Genomic DNA, 20,227 nt, shown 5'->3' with positions numbered 1-20,227 from the left:
TGTGCAGAGTGTTGGTGCTGCCGAAGCAATCTCCTTGGCTATTGGGCAAGGACGCGTCACCACTCTGGCACAGTATACCAGCATGCTGGCACTCATTTTGCCAACCTCGGAAGGATGACAGGCCATCTTTCCTGGGAAAACCACATTTTCAACCTAGCCCCCAAAGCCAGTTGCTGACTGGGAATCCTCCGTCGTGAAAAGTCCTTCCTCGGCCCACCTGAGCTGCTGACCACTTTCAAAGCTTTCATCTGCAGCCTGATGGAGTACTGCTCCCCCCTCTGGGCGGGTGCTCCTGCCTCTCACCTTTCTCGGCTTCACGCTGTGGAAACCAAGGCATTTAAGATTATTGTTATCCCCCGCAATGAGGCTGAGTCTTTGGGCCTCTCACTCTCTCACCGCAGGCAGGTCGGTGGTCTTTCTGTCTTCTCCCGTCTCCTCTCCGGTCTCGCCCCTCCCCCTCTGCTCTGTCTGCGATTTGGCCCCACCATATTTCCGCAGGGTGCACAAGGTCTGCCAACTACCCACTTCTGGTAAAACTACCAAAATCACGAATCGCTGCTCACCTTCACTCTTCCATTTCTCCTTTTTCCCGCCTTTGGAATAAACTCCCACACTTTTCAATCCCATTATTCCCTCCAGGCCTTCAAAACAGCTGTTCACCACCACCTCCTGTTTTCCCCCATCCAAAACCTCGATCTTTTCTACCCCCGTTAATCCACCCCAAACCCACCTCCTTCAAATTCCCTGCTTTTCTTCCTGAAAGTCCCTGTAATGTCCATCTTGTATTCCCCATGTTCCCCACCCCATCCCTCTCCCTTCCACAGATCTCCTTGTATCGATATTCCCCACTGTTTTGTCCTTCCCACTCCCACCCCTCTTGTCTCATGCCCCCCCCCCCTTGCTGTGCATTGTGTTAGCTCTCTTACGAGCCTCGACAATGTATACAAAAAAAAAGAAAAAGATTTGGACATCATTTTCTCCAGAACTGCTCAATTAAAATAAAATTGAACATTGGCATATGTCTCATGGGGTATGTGGGGTGATAACGATTATGTCATCGGTGAAGTGGTATTCTAGCCATAACTGATTTAATTGAAATATTTATCCAAAAGCTGAAACTTCATATATCTGATTTATGACTGGATGTGAGTGAAGAATTAAATTTATGATGTCATCGGTCACAGTCATTCCTGTGGTAATTTTGCGAAGCGTCATCTGATTTCCATTGGCTTTGTTACTCACGATGAGGTCCGCATGCATCTTTTGTTACCTCTTCCACAACTGAGTAAAATGTGCTTCACTCATGATTAAAACTGTACCACCACTTGGCGAAAGTCTTCTGCTCAATTTACATGTTCTTTTTGAAAGTTTTCACCATCAACTTTTGTGTACAATAATTTCTTCTTCGTAAAATAATGTCCAGTAAACTAAAAGCGTGGACGAGAGGTCTAAAATATAAACTAAAAGCAAAATGTCCGCCCATAATTTGTGGACACATCGGGGCCGTTCAGAGATTACGTAATGCTCAATGGGAGAGGGGTGTATGTCCAAACATTACGGAGTGTTAACTGGGGGGTTGGGTGTTAACAGTTGTGTTACATAAAGATATTAACCAAGGACTATTTTGTTTACCACTATGATAGAGTCACTGTTTTTGCATTCACGTCTTGCATCATAAAAACGATGTTAAATAAAGTGTAGCGTGTGGCACTTTATTGCATTTATGTCACAGCTTGTGACCAAAGTGCGGTCACTCTTGTTTTCCAAACATTTTTCACACAGTTTTATCAAACAGAAAGGTAAAAAAGAAAAAAAAAATCAAACATTTAAACAGAACATGTGACTATACTTTAACTCCATGGCCAAGGTGCACAGTCCAACAAGACTATCGTAAAGGCTGAAGTACATGGTCAATCATACACACACATCCTAACTCTTCTCGTCTTGCGGCAGTATCTCCTGTGCAGCTGCCCTCCGCAGGGCAGTTCACCGGATGACGGGATCGGGGCAAAGCCTTCGGGAACCCCATCTTTGATGAGAGGAGGAAAACCATGTGGTAACCTTCCTGAGTAAATTTTCGGTAGTGTGTGTCGGGGTGGCACTGAGGAGTTCTCCAGACCGCGGTCTCCTTGGGTAACCTGAGGCAGTCCCTTCAGGTGGGTGCCTGGAATGCCCTATCCTGAAGAGAGGATGGTCACCTGTCTGTTATCATCTGAGCTCAAGCGTTTGAACAGCGGTACTTCAGCACTCTCTGAGGTTCAGAGACGGGATAGTGGCAAGATCATGGCGGGTAGTTACACTTACTATTAGTCTGGTCGCTCTGATGGTTACCATGCCCAAGGAGTTGCTGTAGCTGTGTCCAATAATCTGACTACAATGATAATTAAGGTAACACCGGTCAACGAGTGCATGAGACTATGAAATTCGTCACTCCTTGGGTGTCGTTTTCCCTGGTCTCTGCATATGCTCTGACTGAGGTGAGTGATCTCACCGTGAAGGACGCATTTCATGCCACGATCGAGTCTGTGGTTGATCGGTCAAGAAACTCTTCTCGTCTTGGGGGATTTCAATGCATCAGCAGGAACTGATAGCGAAGGTTATGAGACATGTGTTGGTCCCCAAGTGTCTGGAACTGTGAACCAGAATTCCTTCACTTTGCAAGAAGTCATGGACTTAGGTTGGCTCGTTGATGGTTTCATTTCCCACAGGCTCATCGCTGGACTTGGTATTCCAACACTGGTGGTGTGGCAAAGGAGATTGACTATGTGCCCGTTGATGGTCGCTGGAGGATGATCCAGAACTGTAGGATTTACCGGAGTGCTCAGTTCCTCAATACCGACCACAGGCTTGCGGTAGCAACTCTGAAGTTGCAGCTTAAATCCGGGAGAATGGCACCTTCCCAGCCTCGGCTGGATGCTGGCAAGCTCAAGGATGAGAGGGTAGCTGAGGAGTTTGTGAACAGGCTGAGTGGGGATTTGGGGGGTCTGGGTGCTTTGGGGAATCCTGAAGAGTTGTGGAGTGCCTTCAAGACCACAATCCTTGATGTTGCCGCTAGATGTCTTGGAACTCACCGTAGGGCGAAGAGGAATTTTGTCTCTCAAGGGACACTGGATATCATTGGCAAGAGTCACAGGTCCAGGCTTAATGACAGAGCTGAGCTGTTCAAGGAGCTGAGGCGTAAAACTGTATATGTACTGAGGGGGGACAAGGAGGCCTTTGTGGAAGGAATCTTTGAGGGGGTAGAGCATCACCTGTGGTCATGTGATTCTCGTCCTGCTTACAGGGGAATTCGTGCATTGCCTCCAAGCCCGTCCCTCGGTGTTCTGCAGTTAGAGCGGAAGGTGGTGGGCTCTCGATGGAGGAGTCCGAAGTGAAGGCCCTCTGGGCCGGTTGCTTTGAGTGGCTATACCAGGCTGATCCACCAGCTGTTGAGGTGGTTATTAAGGGTGTTGCTATCCATATTGCTGACCCTCCAATCAAATGTGACCCACCTTCGTTTGTGGAAACACAGGTTGCGGTGAACCGGTTGATATGGGGTAAAGCTCCTGGGATCTGTGGAATCCATGCTGAACTTCTCAAGGCTGGTGGAAATGCTGTACTCGTGTCGTTGCATGCAGTTCTGTGCTCTGCCTGGTACACAGGCTCTGGAAAGGGAAGGGTGATCACCAGGACTGCAACAACAACCGAGGGGTGACACTGCTCTCAGTGCCAGGCAAGGTCTTTGCTCAAATAATTCTTGACAGGGTTCGCCACCATCTGCTTGAGCACCAGTGCCCAGAGCCGTCAGGCTTCACACAAAAGATGTCAACGATTGACCTTATCCTTGCCTTTCGGGTCCTTACCATATGCAGACGAGAGTTTCAGCACGGGCTTCTTTCGGAGTATGTTGATATCTGTAAAGCGTTCGATGCAGTGAATCAGGATGCCCTCTGGAGGATTCTTGGTCTTTGTGGGGTGCCACCAAAACTGAGCAAACTGATGTCTGAACTGTATTCTGGTACTGAGAGTGCTGCGAGATGTGGTGATACCATCTCCGACTTATTTCCAGTTATTACTGGCCCGCACACTTTTCAGGGCTTGTATGGACTGGATTCTGGGGAGGATGTCGGAGAGATCAAGCTGTGGTGCATCGTTTGGGAATGTCAAGATCTCTGACCTTGATTTTCCAGATGATGGAGTCATCTTTGCAGAGACTGGATATCCTTTTGAGGTCCCTCGAAGTGCTGAATGAGGAGTCGGAGATGCTGGGATTACGGGTTTCCATGGTCAAGACTAAGCTTCAGGCTTTTCGATGACATATTGGATGCTGCTGTCTTGTCTGTTCCTGTTTGTTGTGAGGATGTTGAGGTCACGGAGGGATTCACTTACCTTGGTCGTGATATTCATGTCTCTGCTGGCTGTGAGTCAGAGGTCAACAGATGTCTGGGTCAGGCCTGGAGAGTCATGGATTCACTGGATCATGGGGTGTGGCACTGTTGGTACCGGTGCAGGAGGACGAAAGTCCGAGTCTTCAGGTCCTTGGTGCTTCCAGTCTTGCTCTGCAGATGTGGGACTTGGACTCTGACCAGGGAGCTGAGACAGACTTAATTCCTTTGGCACCAGGTCTCTTCGGAGAATCCTTGGCTATCGCTGTTCAGACTTTGTGTCTCACCAGCAGTTGCTGCGAGAGACTCAAATGAGATTTGTTACCTGCATTATCTGTGAGCGTCAGCTGTGGCTGTATGGACATGTAACTTGTTTTCCTGACACTGATCCTGCTCACCAGATTCTCTGAACGAGGAAGTCTCGTGATTGGAGGAGGCCAATTGGCCAACCACCTGCCTCGTGGTTGCGGCAGGTTGATCGACATCTCAAGGAGATGGGAATGGGCCACGCATCAGCCTGCCGGATGGCCAGACGGAGAACCCTGGAGTACCGGTGGAAAGTGAACCCAGCGATGCACTGCTCCGGCGCATGCTCACATACCTGACCTGACTTGACACCTGCTATTGATGCATTAATCCTGTCCAACAGGAAATGCCTGCCATACATTGTCCTGATTGTGGTACCGAAACAGTTCTGAGAGTAGCTAGGAACAATTTAGATTTTAAAAAGCCCCTTCTGGCGAAACATTTGCATAGGCTCCACCTATCAGTGTCCGTGAATGTTCCCTCTTCTAGGTGGACTGGTCTGTAAAATTGAGAATTTTGAGATTCTCTCTCTGGTATTGGCTGCAGTACAATGCCATTGGGAAGTAGGTGGATCTTGCTCTGCTAAGCTTACACCTAATATGTGAAGCCTCTGCAAATGTTTAATCAGAAGACCTTTGAAAGATATATATGTATATATATATATATATATATATATATATATATATATATATATATATATATATATATATATATATATATATATATATATATATATATATATAATATTTTTACGGTCGTGCCATTCCGCGGGTGGGCGGGTAGGGCAGAAACTTCACATATCCCCAGATAATTTTAGCACGATTCTGTGGTTAAAACCACATGACTGCATCCGACATAGAATTTACCAACAGTAAAAGCAGAGCGGAGCTTTGTCAGCAATTCACTTTCAGAGCACTTTAATTGTGCAGACCTCAAACTACCCAACTAACGGGTTATCCACCAATTCTCCATATTCATATGGAGTTCCTGGTTCTTGATGACCACACACAAGTTCTCTTTAATAAGTGAGATTCATGACAGGAATTTGGGTGGGAAAGAAGAATAACACGCAGCAACCGGTGGCAATACGAGATGATGCAAATTCCTATTGTTCTCATATAAACCCACGTCCTTGGGACCTTATCTGCTTACATGTATGGTGGAAATGCATTCACTCAGGTTCTCAGTTGTTCTCAGGTGGGTGGGAAGTTTCATCAATTCCTCAATACAATTGTGATTTTGAGTTTTGATCCCTACGAAACTGCTCACTATCTGGTTGTGACGTAAGAACGGCGTTTATCTTTGTTTACCTCATGAGTGTTTGACATTGTATATTAATGGCATAGTATTAATTTGTGATTGGAGTGATGCTGTTTGGATTGAAAATATAGAGATTGAGTTTAAAGATGTATGGAGGAATTATGTGAGGGTTTCTACCTGTGACATTTACGAATTTGGCTTTTGCAGTTTCACCATTGACATCATAGAAATATTAACCACCTTACTTCTGTTGGGATCAGCTACAGTAAGTTTTCTGCCCAAGTCCTTCATGAACCGGTTGTCCATGCCTGACGTCTGACTGAAGGTGTCACAGGAATGTGGAATTTATTGGTTCACGAGACGACCCGTGAACCCGTTCGGTTTCCGTTGACACAGCGGTTGATAAAAAATCATTTCAAAAAAATAAAAAGACAGCTCTAACGAACTATACCGCTGAGGTTGTTTGCATTGATCAAATTCTCCCGAAGAGTACTTGACTGAATCGGGAATTGATTTTTTAATAATTGTTTAGTTGCCAGATTTGAACGAAACTTGTTACTGCACACCACAGGAGAATGATGAGTAAGGTGGGCCAAAATTTTTTGTACTATTGTGTACTGATTTGGCTGTATTTTGGGTACATACATGCATACATACATACATACATATATACAAGATGAGAGTTTTAGTCATACTAGTGCGTGCCCATATGTGCGTGGCCGTATATGCGTGGCCATACGTGAAAAAAAAAAAACTTTCAAACCGCGTGCCAGAAACAACCACACAGGCCGTTCCTTCGCTCTCGCGTGCCCGTACGTGCGTGACCGTACGTGCAAAAAAAATAAAATAAAATAACTTTCAAGCAACCACACAGGCCGTTCCTTCGCTCTCATAAATGACGACTGGATTGGAGCATTGTGTTTATCTATAAATGCGCATAAGAAATCGAGAAATTATTAGAATACAGTAAGTCATCGCTATCCAGAAAGTCCGTATGTTGTAACCCGTAATGGGGAACGCAGCTGAGGATCTCTTCCCCATCGGCCACGCCTACGCAGCAACGTGTCCTGTCATTGGTTTGGTAAATAAATGGCCATAACTTGGGAACCACTTGTCCGATTAATATCAAACCTTGAAAAGGCACATACGCAGGTCCCCAGCAATATACCTGGCAAGTTTCAATTAGATCGGACCAGTGCTTGTCGAGAAACAGCGGTCACAGACACACACACAGCACACAGAGATTGCTGGAATTATAGATAGATACGAGATGACCCGTGAACCCGTTGAGTTCCCGTTGTGACAGCGGTTGACAAAAAATCATTTCAAAAAAAAAAAGAAAAAAGATAGCTCCAGCGAACTAATACTGCTGACGTTGTTTGCATTTATCAAATTAATAATCCTGAAGAGTATTTGACTGAATCGGGAATTGATTTTTAAATAATTTTTTTTTCGTTGCCCGATTTGAACGAAACTTGATATTGCACGTCAATGTGAAAATAAAACCGGAAATATTACCCCCGTGTGGGGGTGACGGTCATCTCTATAATACCACAAGTTCTCAATGTTCAGTTATGACCGAAGACTACTGCGCAGTTCTACTGAGCAGCTCGAACTGCGCAGTTCGGTTAAAGGTGACTCGGCATTTTGGCGCCCGCGCACGAAATTATATTTTGAAAATAAATGCCGACGTTTACATTTCGGGTTTTGAAACTTTTGCACCCTCGGCGGAAAATGTATAAATATAAAAGGCTAAAAATGTGTTTTATATTTATATTTCATTTCTCCTTCCTTCCTTCTTTGCGAATCGCATCGGCGTTTTTGGCCATCTTCCAGATCACGTGATGATCAAACGGGAAGGAAATTCAAAAATCTGTCCGGTTAGATACAAGATAATATTTTTTACGATCGTAATCAATAAACAGTTGCCGAATATCTTGTAGAATGGCAGACTAGATAGGTTTTGAAAATGGCGATTTTTATAACTTACGTGACCTCGTCCCGGACAAAAGTTATATCGTTGTGCAACACTCATCGACTTCTACCCACATACTAAGTTTCATTAAGATCGGAAAGAAAAATTGTTGACGGACGTACGGTCGGACGGACGGACATTTGGTCCGGCTTTATTAGGTCATCTTGGTAGAGATGAACTAAAAAAGAAAGTCGAAGAAATTCTTGTGCGTAATCTTCCAAGCACAATTTTATTTATTAATGAACACAGACGTATTAGATCAAAATGGCAATGTTTATTTTATGTTTAAAAATAAATCGTTCTTTGTCGACACTAAATGTTTGAGATTTTAAAATAAATCATTTCAAGAAAAAAATAAAAACAATGTCACTCGCAGGGTGACTTGTATCTTGCCAAAAGGTGACCACGTGTGACTTCTTTAAGGTCACACTGAGGTGAACAGAGCTGCTATCCACCAGGAGTGACTCCTTGAGGAATATCTGCCTACGAGAGATTCCGATGAGAATCGTTCTACAGAGTAACCATGAAATATGCGTTTGCCTCATAACGTCACCAAATGACGTCATAAAGCCTCAAGCTTGACATATCTAGAAAGCACTCATCGAGGCGTTCAATTTGAGGTACTACACGATATGGTTCCTAAAACTTGAAAATTTAACCTTGGGGTCAAATATGTTTGACCTCAGGCGCTAACCATGAAGGTCAAGGCCAATCGCCACCAAAAATTAATCAGCTGAGCACCAGACCATGAAATATATTCCCATGAAGTTTGAAGATTATCCGATCAAAATTACTCAAAAAATAAGGGTTTCGTCGACTCCCCTGATTTGCGACAAAGTGACCTTGACCTTTGACCTTGACCTTCAAAATTTTGTGCACTGAAAGGGACCTCTATAGGCCTCTGATATGCGAAGTTACAAAAATTTACAATGATAACTGTGCTCTGCAGAATTTTTTATATGTGATTACAGACAAAAACAAACAAACAAACAAACAAAAAAAAAAAAACAAAAAAAAAAACAACAAAAAAAAAACATACAAGCTGACTAACATATCTTGCAAAAACTTCGTTTTGGCAAGATAAAAACAGATAGCTCCAGCAAACTATACGGCTGAGGTTGATTGCATCGATCAAATTCTCCCGAAAAGTACTTGACTGAATTGGGAATTGATTTTTTAATAATTTTTTCATTGCCCAATTTGAACGAAACTTGATACTGTACCGCAGGAGAATGGTGAGTAATGTGGGCCGAAAATTTTTGCGCAATCGTGTACCGTTTTGGCTGTATTTCAGGAACAGCATATACATACATTCATACAAGATGAGAGTTTTCGTAATGTATAGATAAATAGATGGTTTCGCATTTGCCATTTCCACATTGTCTGTTTGCTGTTAGGCTCCCTCCCGTGCCTAGCACGGGTACCTCGCGAGTAGGTATATATAATTAAAAGCCCAATAACATCTCTCACGCATAATTGGAGGAACGACCAATCACCGGGGGCTGCCAGGCATGTCGCGTCCCTCTGTCAGGGTGGTTTGAGTTGAAGGTTGATTTATCTATTTGGGCTCGCAATCTTGTCGGCAATTTGACTCTTCGTGTTTCATAAAGAATTTCATTTCTTAATTGATTCATGTGAGCATGCAGTGAATTAGTGGCTTAGATTTTGCATCTCAGAACGTTCCCTTCGTCTTCGTTCATAACGTCATCTGAGACCTCTGACAGCGTTGACCTTGTGACTTCCGTACAATGCTGTTACATGGAAGGTGTGGGGGGGGGATCCATCGCTCGGCTGTGGTAATTGTAACATGGTCCGTGGGTTTCGAGTTGAATCGATTGCCATGTAGCAGGGACTGATAAGAGTAAGTCATTTTGTTGCATGTGTCACTAAGGAGGCAGGCAAAGATGGGGTCATCAGGAGGAACCTGGATAGGATTTGGATTTTGGCTGCTACTCCTCTTCATTCATCCTCTCAAACCCTCTTCCCCAGTTGAGACTGGTGGGAGAGCTGCCCAACAACAAAGGGAGGAAGGCCAACAGACCGACAGGCAAAGATGCTACAGACAGGCCATGTGTCTGCCTTGCCTATTACATTACCTTGGACGTTGTACTCCGATTATTATATTGGGCAGTGTATGTCCACCTTAGTAATAGCGATTTGGATTATATTTATACCTCAGTAATATAGACCTTCGTGATGTCTTATATATTATTTCCGAGTTTGTGGTTTCGTGTCGCGCTATCTTCGACTTTGTTCTGCGCTCGAGTAACGTGATATTCGGCTTACATTATCACAAAGACCATATGAGGTACATGGTACAAAAAAAAAGTAAATAAAATGGTTCTGAAACAGTGAAATCGTATTCCACTTACTGCATTAAAGTAAAATTACTACTGATATTCTGCATCAGTTCCTTTCTCAAACACACCCACCCCAACATGTCGCGCAGAGCGCGGGTTATGCTGGTATTTTAATTATATTAGTACCTGAGTAATAGGAAACATTGGATTTTGTGCAGGTGAAACGGGTGGAGAAGAAGCAGGATGCCTCCATGGTAATGCTCTTCGGACTTCAAATGGCATCCACGTGAAGGAAGAGCTGAATGAAGATTTTTCCTCTGCAGATGGTGAGTGCATTGAGGCTTGTGTTGTCAATAATGGTTCTTTGTGATGCTTTCCTGCATCTTATTACACTATTTAGATCTCTGAAGTCTCAGGAACAAGAGAACCATTCCTGTTGTAGGAAAAAGCACGGCTTATGTTCATAAACAGTTGAACTTTCACAAAAATTTGCTTTACAACTCTGAAGATGACAATGATTCACGAGCGGTATTTGACGATGTAGATTGTTTCAGAAGTCAAGGATGAGACAATGTGATAATGTTTGACCAAGTTATAAAAATGATCAACATGATGTGGTACGGGTGACAGGTTATTAGCTGCAAAATGTCGAAAACTCGGTTTCGTTCAACAACTTTCGAAATTTGACCTTTGCATAACCTTTAAATGTCACAAAAAATGTTGTGGACATTAAAATAAGGAAAAAGGATACGTGCTATAGCTTATTGGAGTTAGTTCGTCGAAGAAGTTCAAAAACACGGTTCGATTCCCACAAGTTTGACAATTTGACCTTTGTGGCCTTTAAAGGTCAAAGGTCAAGGATTATGACCTTTGGTGCAAAACTTCCTCTGGAATATTCCAGGAACAATATAACATCATATCGGCTTTATGGCATTTCACACTCCTTGGATTATCCATACTTTGATGAAATCAGCGTAAAAACAAACTTGAAGGGGGCGCCACGAGCAAGGTGTTCGAGATAGAGAAAAATGGTTTCAAGACTTTAAGTGGGGAATGACCTCAATATTATGCATAAAAAATATTGTCATTCTAGCTCTCAAAGTTTGGGCGGTCGTCTGATTTTTATGTCAAAATTCGCAATTTTCTAAGTTTTTGACCTTGGGACGAAAATGAAAAATCGGACAACGACAAGTTTTAGATAATTCATTTTGCTATTCAAATATCGAAGAACCCATTCCATTCAGTCAATTCCCGAGGAGAAGATAGTTTTTTTAATCCGACTACCCCCTAAAAAGGGCTATTTTTTGCGCGTGGCTCCGCCCACAGTGGGCGTAGCACGCCCTCATCCAGGAAAACACAACTCGACATTGATATCGAACACATAACCAAGTTTCATCAAGATCGGATCAAAGTCCACGGACTTATGCTCTGGACAGACAGACACACAGACAGACAGACACACACACAGACAACGAATATAGTGGTCACTCTGGCTGGCGCTCGTGAACCAATAAACCTTACAAAAATTGATGAGCACTGTTTGGATTGTTCTGAGATCGATTTGCAATGCAGTGTATTATTGATGGTTCAGGAAGCAATTACCACACAGACATTTTTTCTGAATGGCAGCCATGTGTATCTGGAGTGTGGTGTTTGGTGTTTGGGAAGACTGTGCCAAGGTTTTGGGGAAGCCTGCGTCAGGTCAGGTCAGATTAGATCAGTGACTTGCTGCAGTTACCATGTAAACTTGTACTAATCTGTTGCATGGTCGGGTTGTCGGTGACTAAACCGTCTCCCCCACCAAGTTTTTGGTGAGGAGGGTGTATGATATGGACACCCCGCAGGATGAAGAACAAAACCTGTCAAAGGGCAGAGAAGCTCCTTGTGAACCAACGGCCATCCATATCTTGTGCCCAACTGTGTTTGCGGACGTCCTCCTGCAGTTGGGTTACTTTTTATGAGGAGGTTGGTGGCAGGATTTGCACTCCGGCCACTGTAAAACCCTTCATTCCGCAAAATATTCTAAAATCATTACAAAATCTGAAAACCCATTCCGCGGGAGTACCTCCCGAGCAGCTGCCCTCTGAAGGGCAGCTCACCGGATACTGGGATAGGGGCAAAGCTTTCAGGACCCCCAATCTTTGACAGGAGGGAAACCACGGGGTAACCTTCCCGGGCCAGATTGTGATAGTGTGTGTCGGGGTGGTGCTGAGGTGTTGTCCGCCAGACAGCGGTCTCCTTGGGTTAACCTGAGGCGCTCCCTTCGGTTGGTTGCCAGGAATGTCCTATCCCGAAGAGAGGATGATCACCTGTCTCTGATATCATCTGAGCTCAGGCATTTGGACATTGGTATTGTAGCACTCTCTGAGACCGGATTGCGGTGAGATCATGGTGGGTGGTTGCACCAACTATTGGTCTGATAGCTCTGATGGTTACCATGCCCAAGGAGTTGCTGCAGCTGTGTCTAATAAGCTGACTCCAATGATAATTGAGGTAACACCAGTCAATGAGCGTATTATGAGAATAAGGATGCATCACTCCTTGGGTGTCATTTCCCTGGTCTCCATATATGCTCCAACTCAGGCGAGTGACCTCACCGTGAAGGAGGTATTCTTTGCCACGCTCGAGTCAGTGGTTGATCAGTGCCCCAGGCGAGATACTCTTCTTGTCTTGGGGGATTTCAATGCATCGACTGGAACTGATAGGGATGTTTATGAGACATGTGTTGGTCCCCATGGGTCTGGAACTGTGAATCAGAATAGCACTCAATTCCTTGACTTTGCAAGAAGTCATGGACTTAGGTTGGCCGGTTCATGGTTTCAGTGCCCACAAGCGCATCGCTGGACTTGGTATTCCAATTCTGACAGTGTGGCAAAGGAGATTGACTAAATGCTTGTTGATGGTCGCTGGAGGATGATCTAGAACTGCAGGGTCTAGCGGAGTGCTCAGTTCCTCAATACTGACCACAGGCTTGTTGTAGCAACTTTGAAGTTGTAGCTTAAATCCAGGAGAATGGTACCATCCCAGCCTGGGATGGATGCTGGCAAGCTCAAGGATTAGAAGGTAGCTGAGGAGTTTGCGAACAGGCTGAGTGGAGATATGGGGTTCTGGGTGCTTTGGGAGTTCCTGAATAGTTGTGGAGTGCCTTCAAGACCATAATCCTTGATTTTGCCAGGAGATGTCTTGTAGCTCACCCGAGGTCGAAGAGGAATTTTGTCTCTCAAGGGACACTGGATACCATTGACCAGAGTTGCAGGGCCAGGCTGAATAGCAGAGCTGAGCTGTTCAAGGAGCTGAGGCATAAAACTGTTCGGGCACTAAGGGCGGACAAGGAGGCCTATGTGCAAGGAATCTGTAATGGTGTATAGCATCACCTGTGGTCAAGTTGTTCTCAACCTGCTTACAGGGGAATTCGCGCATTGTGCTCCTCCAAGTCTGTCCCTCGGTGTACTGCAGTTTGAGTAGAGGGTGGTGGGCTCTTGAGATAGGAGTCCGAAGTGAAGGCCCGCTGGGCCAGTAACTTTGAGCAGCTGCACCAGGCTGATCCACCAGCTGTCGAGTTGGATGTGAGGGGTGTTACAATCCCAATTGCTGACCCTCCAATCAACTGTCGTCCACCTTCGTTTGTGGATACACAGGCTGCAGTGAACCGGTTGAAATGGGCTTAAGCTCCTGGGACCTGTGGCATTTGTGATGAACTTCTCAAGGCTGGTGGAAATGCTGTACTCAATTCATTGCATGCAGTTTTGTGCTCTGCCTTGAATACAGGCATCATCCCAACTGACTGGAAGTGGGCCTTGTTGTCCCTCTATGGAAAGGGAAGGGTGATCGCCAAGACTGCAACAATTACCGAGGGGTGATGCTGCTCTCAGTGCAGGGCAAGGTCTTTACTCGGATAATTCTTGATAGGGTTCGCCACCATCTGCTTGAGCACCAGCGTCCAGAGCAGTCAGGCTTTACTCCAAAGACGTCACCGCTTGACCGTATCCTTGCTCTTCGGGTCCTCACCAAATGCAGGCGAGCGTTTCGGCAGGGGGTGCTCGCAGCCTATGTTGATCTCTGTGAAGCGTTTGATTCAGTGAATCAGGAAGCCCTCTGGAGGATTCTTGGTCTTCGTGGGGTGCCACCAAAACTTATCAAACTGATGTCTGAACTGTACTCTGGTACTGAGAGTGCTGTGAGATGCGGTGATACCATCTCTGACTTATTTCCAGTTGTTGCTGGAGTTCATCAGGGGTATGTTCTGCCCCCCACACTTTTCAGCACTTGTATGGACTGGATTCTGAGAAGGATGTCAGAGAGATCAAGATGCAGTGCATTGTTTGGGAATGTCAAGATATCTGACCTTGATATCACAGATGATGCAATCATCTTTGCGGAGACTCAAGATATCCTTTTGTGGCCCTCGAGGTGCTGAACGAGGAGTCGGAGCCACTGGAATTACAGGTTTCTTGGGTCAAAACTAAGATCCAGGCTTTCAGTGAGATCTTGGATGCTGCTATCCTGTCTGTACTTGTTTGTGGCGAGGATGTTGAGGTCACGGAGAGATTCACTTGCCTTGGCAGTGATATTCATGTCTTTGCTGGCTGTGAGCCAGAGGTCAACAGACGTCTGGGTCGGGCCTGGGGAGTCATGGATTCACTGGACCACGGAGTGTGGCATTGCCGGTACCTGTGCAGGAGGACGAAAGTCCAAGTCTTCCGGTCCTTGGTGCTTCCATTCTTGCTCTATGGATGTGAGACTTGGACTCTGACCAGGGATCTGAGATGGAGACTTAATTCCTTTGGTACCAGGTCTCTTCCGATAATCCTTAGGTATTGCTGGTCGGACTTTGTGTCCAACGAGCAGTTGCTGAGAGAGACTCAAATGAGATTTGTCGTCCGTGAACATCAACTGTGGCTATATGGACATGTGGCTGTTTTCCTGATGCTGATCCTGCTCACCAGATTCTCTCAGCGAGGGAGCCTCGTGAGTGGAGGAGGCCAATGGGCCGACCATGTTCCTCATGTTTGCAGCAGGTCGATCAGCCTCTCAAGGAGATTGGGATGACCAGACCGAGGCCCCTGTAATACCGGTGGAAAGTGGACGCAGCGACATGCTGCTGTGATGCATGCTCCCATTCCTGACCTGACCTGTGCCAACATAACAAAAGAAATACAATGGGTTCATGGCCCACACAATGAAAGTGATTCTTGCAACTTTTGTACAGATATTATTTGAAATGTGAGGTTGGATTCAAAAGTGGTGTGAAGAAGAAAATCAGAAAAAGGAAACTGACACACTTGCTTGATGTTTATGGATATGCTTGTCATCAGTTTCAGAATGCTTTTGAGAAATATGTGATCCCTTTGACTGCCATGTACAGGGTTTAACAGCTGATACTTATTCAGAATTTAAGTTGTCATTGCATCAGAGATGTTTTGCAAACAATCTATTTCAATACTCAGGGATATCAACTGCATACTTGGAGATCATTTTGTTTCTTGAATATTGCTGGAGGGAAAAATCAGATTGAAGAGAATGTGAAAGTTGGTTCCACAGGTGGGAAAGGATTGGAACGAATGAGTGGAGGCAAGCAGTGATTCAAGATTTTGGGGGTGTCACAATAAGGCTTACTGGTGGACTGCATGTGCCTGACAAAAACCTGGGGGGGAGGGGGGAGGACAAAGCATGAAAGAACAGGGTACAAGACCAGAAAGGAAGGGATATAAGACAGAGAGACCACTGACCTGTCTGCGGTGGTCAAGTGATAGGACTGTAAGACTCAGCTTCCTCGCAGGAGATTCCAAGGTGTGAGGCAAAGGTTCCAGCCCAGAGAGAAGAGCAAACAACACTCTATGAATCTGCGGAAGAATGCCTTGTAGGTGGATAAGAGTTCAGGTGTGCCAAGGAAGGACTGAATGATGGAGGATGCCCAGTTGGGAACTGGCTTTGGAGGCCAAATTAGAAATCTGGTTTGCCCAAGAAAAATCATAACTAATTGTAAGACCCAAGAGTTTGAGTGACTGAACTTCTTGAAGAGAATTATTAAGAAATTTGGTAGGCGGGTTTGCCAGACGGTCCTTTTGGAGAAAGTGTGAGAAGAGAATATGAGATACTTTTCTCCCTGTTTCCCACTGGCATGTAATTGTCTTCTTTGAAAATATAAATTGATAACCAAGTGAAGTTTTATTTTCGTTATTCCTTTAGTTTTTAAGATCCATACCATTGTGTTGATGACATTTTTACATCCTTTCGATACATTTACTGACTTTTTTTTTGTGAACGATCTTCAGATAAATCAACGACGATGTTCAGGATGTTTTCCTGCACCAAGAATGCTCATACCATCACCGAGAGATCTTTGCTGCAATACCAGAAGAGTCACTGTGCGCTGTCCAATAACAACCAATGTGAGAAGCCATATCAGTGCTTTGGCTGCAATAAATCAGTCAGTAACATTGAAGACCAGATGAGCACCCACATTGGGGTGAAGCTGTATAAATGCACGTTGTGCAATAAATCATTTAGACAGAAGTCAACATGCAAGAAACACTTGCGGACACACACCGGTGAGAAGCCATATGAGTGCACCGTGTGCAGTAAATCATTTATATCAAGTCATAATTGTCGGACACACATGAGGATACACACGGGTGAAAAGCCGTATAAGTGCATTATTTGCAGTAAATCGTTCACTCAGAAGTCAACACACAGGGCACATTTGAGGACTCACACTGGAGAGAAACCATACAATTGCAGTTTGTGCAATAAATCATTCAGTCAGAATTCAGGTCGCCAAATACACATGCGGACACACACAAGTGAGAAGCCATACAAGTGCAATGTGTGCAATGCAACATTCGGTGACGGCTCAAGTCGTCGGGCACACCTTAGGACTCATACTGGGGAAAGACCGTTTAACTGCAGCTTCTGCAGTAAATCATTCAAGCAGCACTCAAGTTGCCAGGTACACATTCGGACACATACTGGTGAGAAGCCATATACGTGTTTTGTGTGCAATAGAACATTCAGAGGCTTCTCGCACCGCCGAGTACACATGAGGACACACACAGGAGAGAAACCATACAAATGCACTTTGTGCACGAGGTCATTCAGTCAGTACGCAGGTCTCCAGAGACACATGCGGAAACACACTGGTGACAAACCATATAGATGTAGTGTGTGCAGTGGAACATTCAGTGACAGCTCAACCCTCCGGAAACACACGAGAACTCACACAGGAGAGAAACCGTATAAATGCATTTTTTGCACGAGGTCATTCAGTCAGTACTCAAGTTGCCAGATACACATGCGGACACACACTGGTGAGAAGCCATATAAATGCAACGTGTGCAATAGAACATTCATTGACAGCTCAAGTCGTCAGGTACACATGAGGACCCACACACTGGTGTCCACAGAAAGACATGACAGCGTCACTTCTTAACGCGCAGTTATAAAGCTCACTTCTCATTTTTATTATTATTATTATTATTATTATGCTTATTTACCAATGCATTTATAAATTCTGGTCTTCAAGAATAAATTTCCTTTTTGGAAAACAAAATGCTGTGAACTTCACCTGTGCAAACAAAATAAAAAACTTTTTACATTGTTGATTTTCTTTTCACAGTCACTTTGTTTATCTTCTTGCAATATAAAACACAATGTGTATTTGTGTATTTTCCTGTCCCACTTCATCAGGACAATTTGACTCAGATTTTAAAGGCCAATCTTTTAGCATGACTGTGTGTTCACTGCGGTTTATTTTTAAGGATAAAAAAAACTTGAAAAACATTTTCCATAAAAGAGTAATTGTGTCTCCTCTTGGAATTGTAGATGGTGACTTGCAAACCGAGCTTCAATGGTGGTGTACAGAAACGTTTATTTTTAAATAACAATACATAGAAGGTGTTGGGCGGTGAAATTTGCTGCGCATGATGTGCCACGCATGCAGAGTAAAACTAGTGTTCGACATCCGTAGCATGTCTAATAAATAAAGAAGATATAAGCACACCTGATGCTTAACCGAGGCTTCAGACTTTGGCACGCTCATGAGGCTGTACCCTCGAAATAAAAAGTCACAGAAGATAAAGAAAATAGGGTCACATTTATACATGTAGTGTTTTAAAATAACGCTTCTTGCTTCAAAACATCATATCTTCCAGTCTCCTTGAATATTTTGTGGCCATTTCACACAAGTACCTGTAAATGTGTCATATAGGCCTATTGCAAATACATATGGTATTACAGTTAGGGCCACCGTGTGTACAATGGTAACAATAGCATTTTATAGATGGTTTTTTTTTCAAGCACAAATATCTTGTTAACCATATAAATATAGTCTGTAACTGGCAAAATATTTCTAACGAATTTCTTGATGAAATAGGCCTACCTCAATAAATATATTGAAAAAAGTCCATCACTTAGGTTATGAGTAATCATTGGTTTACTAAGATGTTTCAAACACAAATATGTGGATAACCATATAAACGGTATTTTTGTAACAGCATGCTTACTTGATGAGACGCTCATGAGCATGTAGCGTCGAAACAAAACGTCCCAGAAGATATAGAAAATAGGATCACATTTTTACTTGTCGCATTTTAAAATAACGCTTTCTTCTAGTCTCCTTGAATATTTTGTTGTCATTTCACACAAGTACCTGTAAATGTGCCATTTGGCCAATTGCAAATGCATATAGTATAAAAATTAAGATGTTTAAACACAAATATGTTGATAACCATATAGACGGTATTTTTGTAACAGCACGTTTATGGAATGTTTTTTTTTAAACAAAAAAAAATGTATAAAACAGAGTGTTTATCTCTGTGTCTGTCGGTCACACTATATTTTAAACAATAGCAGACACACTAAAAGTCTAAAAAATATTTATTTCAGACAATGGGTGAATGTGCTGTTGAGATAAGAAAGTGATTAGTGTGAGAGAAGAAGCAAAGACAAATAACCAACCAGGATCAAAACCAAGTAACTGTGAGATGAGCCTCACAGGTGATATGCAAGAGAGAATGGCATGAGAACAAAAGCCAAGAAGATACTGACAGGCTGAGAAGAGATGTTTGACAAAGGAAAGTGGAAATGGTGGAGAATGAGACACAAGAGGGGTTTTCATTTTTTTTATATGCCCGATATATATATCGGGGCGTATTATGTGATACCGGTCGTCTGTTCCTCCGTTCCTGTCCGCACTCTAACTCCCAAAGTTTTCAACTTTCACGTTTCATATTTGGTACATAGGTACAGACTGTGGAGACGGTGTGTCGCGACATACGTTCGTCATCTAAAGTGGTTGCCATGGCAACCAGGATGCTGTTTTCCATGTCGTAGCACAATTCTGTATATACCTTCTTGTTCTTCATAAATTGACGTGTTTGAATATATAATTGTGTGTGCGTGCGCGCATGTGTCACAGAAACTTTTTCGGGCGTATATTGTGCTCTCTTGCGCTCTTGTTATAATCTATAATAGTGTACCTGTAAAAGCCACTTGGTTTCATAAAATAACTCCAACCTGTCATTTTTGACAGGCTTTTATAAGAGCTATTACATATTGCATTCAACCTTACTCGATAGGGTGAGTCATAAGTCCCAAGACATGGTTTTCGCTGCTAAGACAAGATGGAACACCTGCACAAGGTACAAAATTTCCTCCATCAAATTTTCCCAACCCTTGGATTGGCATGTCTTCACCAACACTTTTGTGGCCACTGCGCAGTCCTGACCTGACCATTTGTGACAATGCTCTGTGGGGGTACATCAAAACGAAGGTTGCAGAACATCACATGACATCTGTTGATGAACTGAAACAACACATTCAGGAAGCATTGGGCACCAGAAGAATAAGTTTTTAAAAAGACAAAAAAATCTCAAAACCCCCGTTGATTTAGTAATTTTACTGGATGGAGTTAAAGGGCGAGCCCATATTTATGTACAATTAAAATGGCGGCCAGTCTACCAGTCGGCCATCTTTGATCAGATCACAAAATAAAGTGAGGGGCACGTGCATGCCATCATGTACTG

The 20,227-nt window shown here is 43.8% G+C and overlaps 2 protein-coding genes across 2 annotated transcripts in view; one reads left to right on the top strand and one right to left on the bottom strand.

The window, feature by feature from the left end:
- LOC147010023 (uncharacterized) overlaps positions 1 to 17,879 on the top strand; it is a 73,556-nt gene extending 55,677 nt beyond the window's left edge. The window contains exons 5-6 of the mRNA XM_085861083.1: positions 10,424 to 10,531; positions 16,481 to 17,879. Of these exons, the coding sequence (XP_085717209.1) occupies positions 10,424 to 10,531; positions 16,481 to 17,634 (1,262 nt within the window). The 3' untranslated portion in view covers positions 17,635 to 17,879. The remainder of the gene's footprint in view (positions 1 to 10,423; positions 10,532 to 16,480) is intronic.
- The window catches only part of LOC147010021 (uncharacterized), an 85,215-nt gene that overhangs the window by 23,221 nt on the left and 41,767 nt on the right, over positions 1 to 20,227 (bottom strand). The gene's annotated exons all lie outside the window — the stretch shown is intronic.

Source organism: Eptatretus burgeri, chromosome 17 (genome assembly GCF_056783735.1).
Source record: "Eptatretus burgeri isolate ZD-2024b chromosome 17, Ebu_testis_v1, whole genome shotgun sequence".
NCBI lineage: Eukaryota > Metazoa > Chordata > Myxini > Myxiniformes > Myxinidae > Eptatretus > Eptatretus burgeri.
The sequence above is the reverse complement of the archived record's forward strand: the minus strand, read 5'-3'. Positions and strand labels throughout refer to the sequence as shown.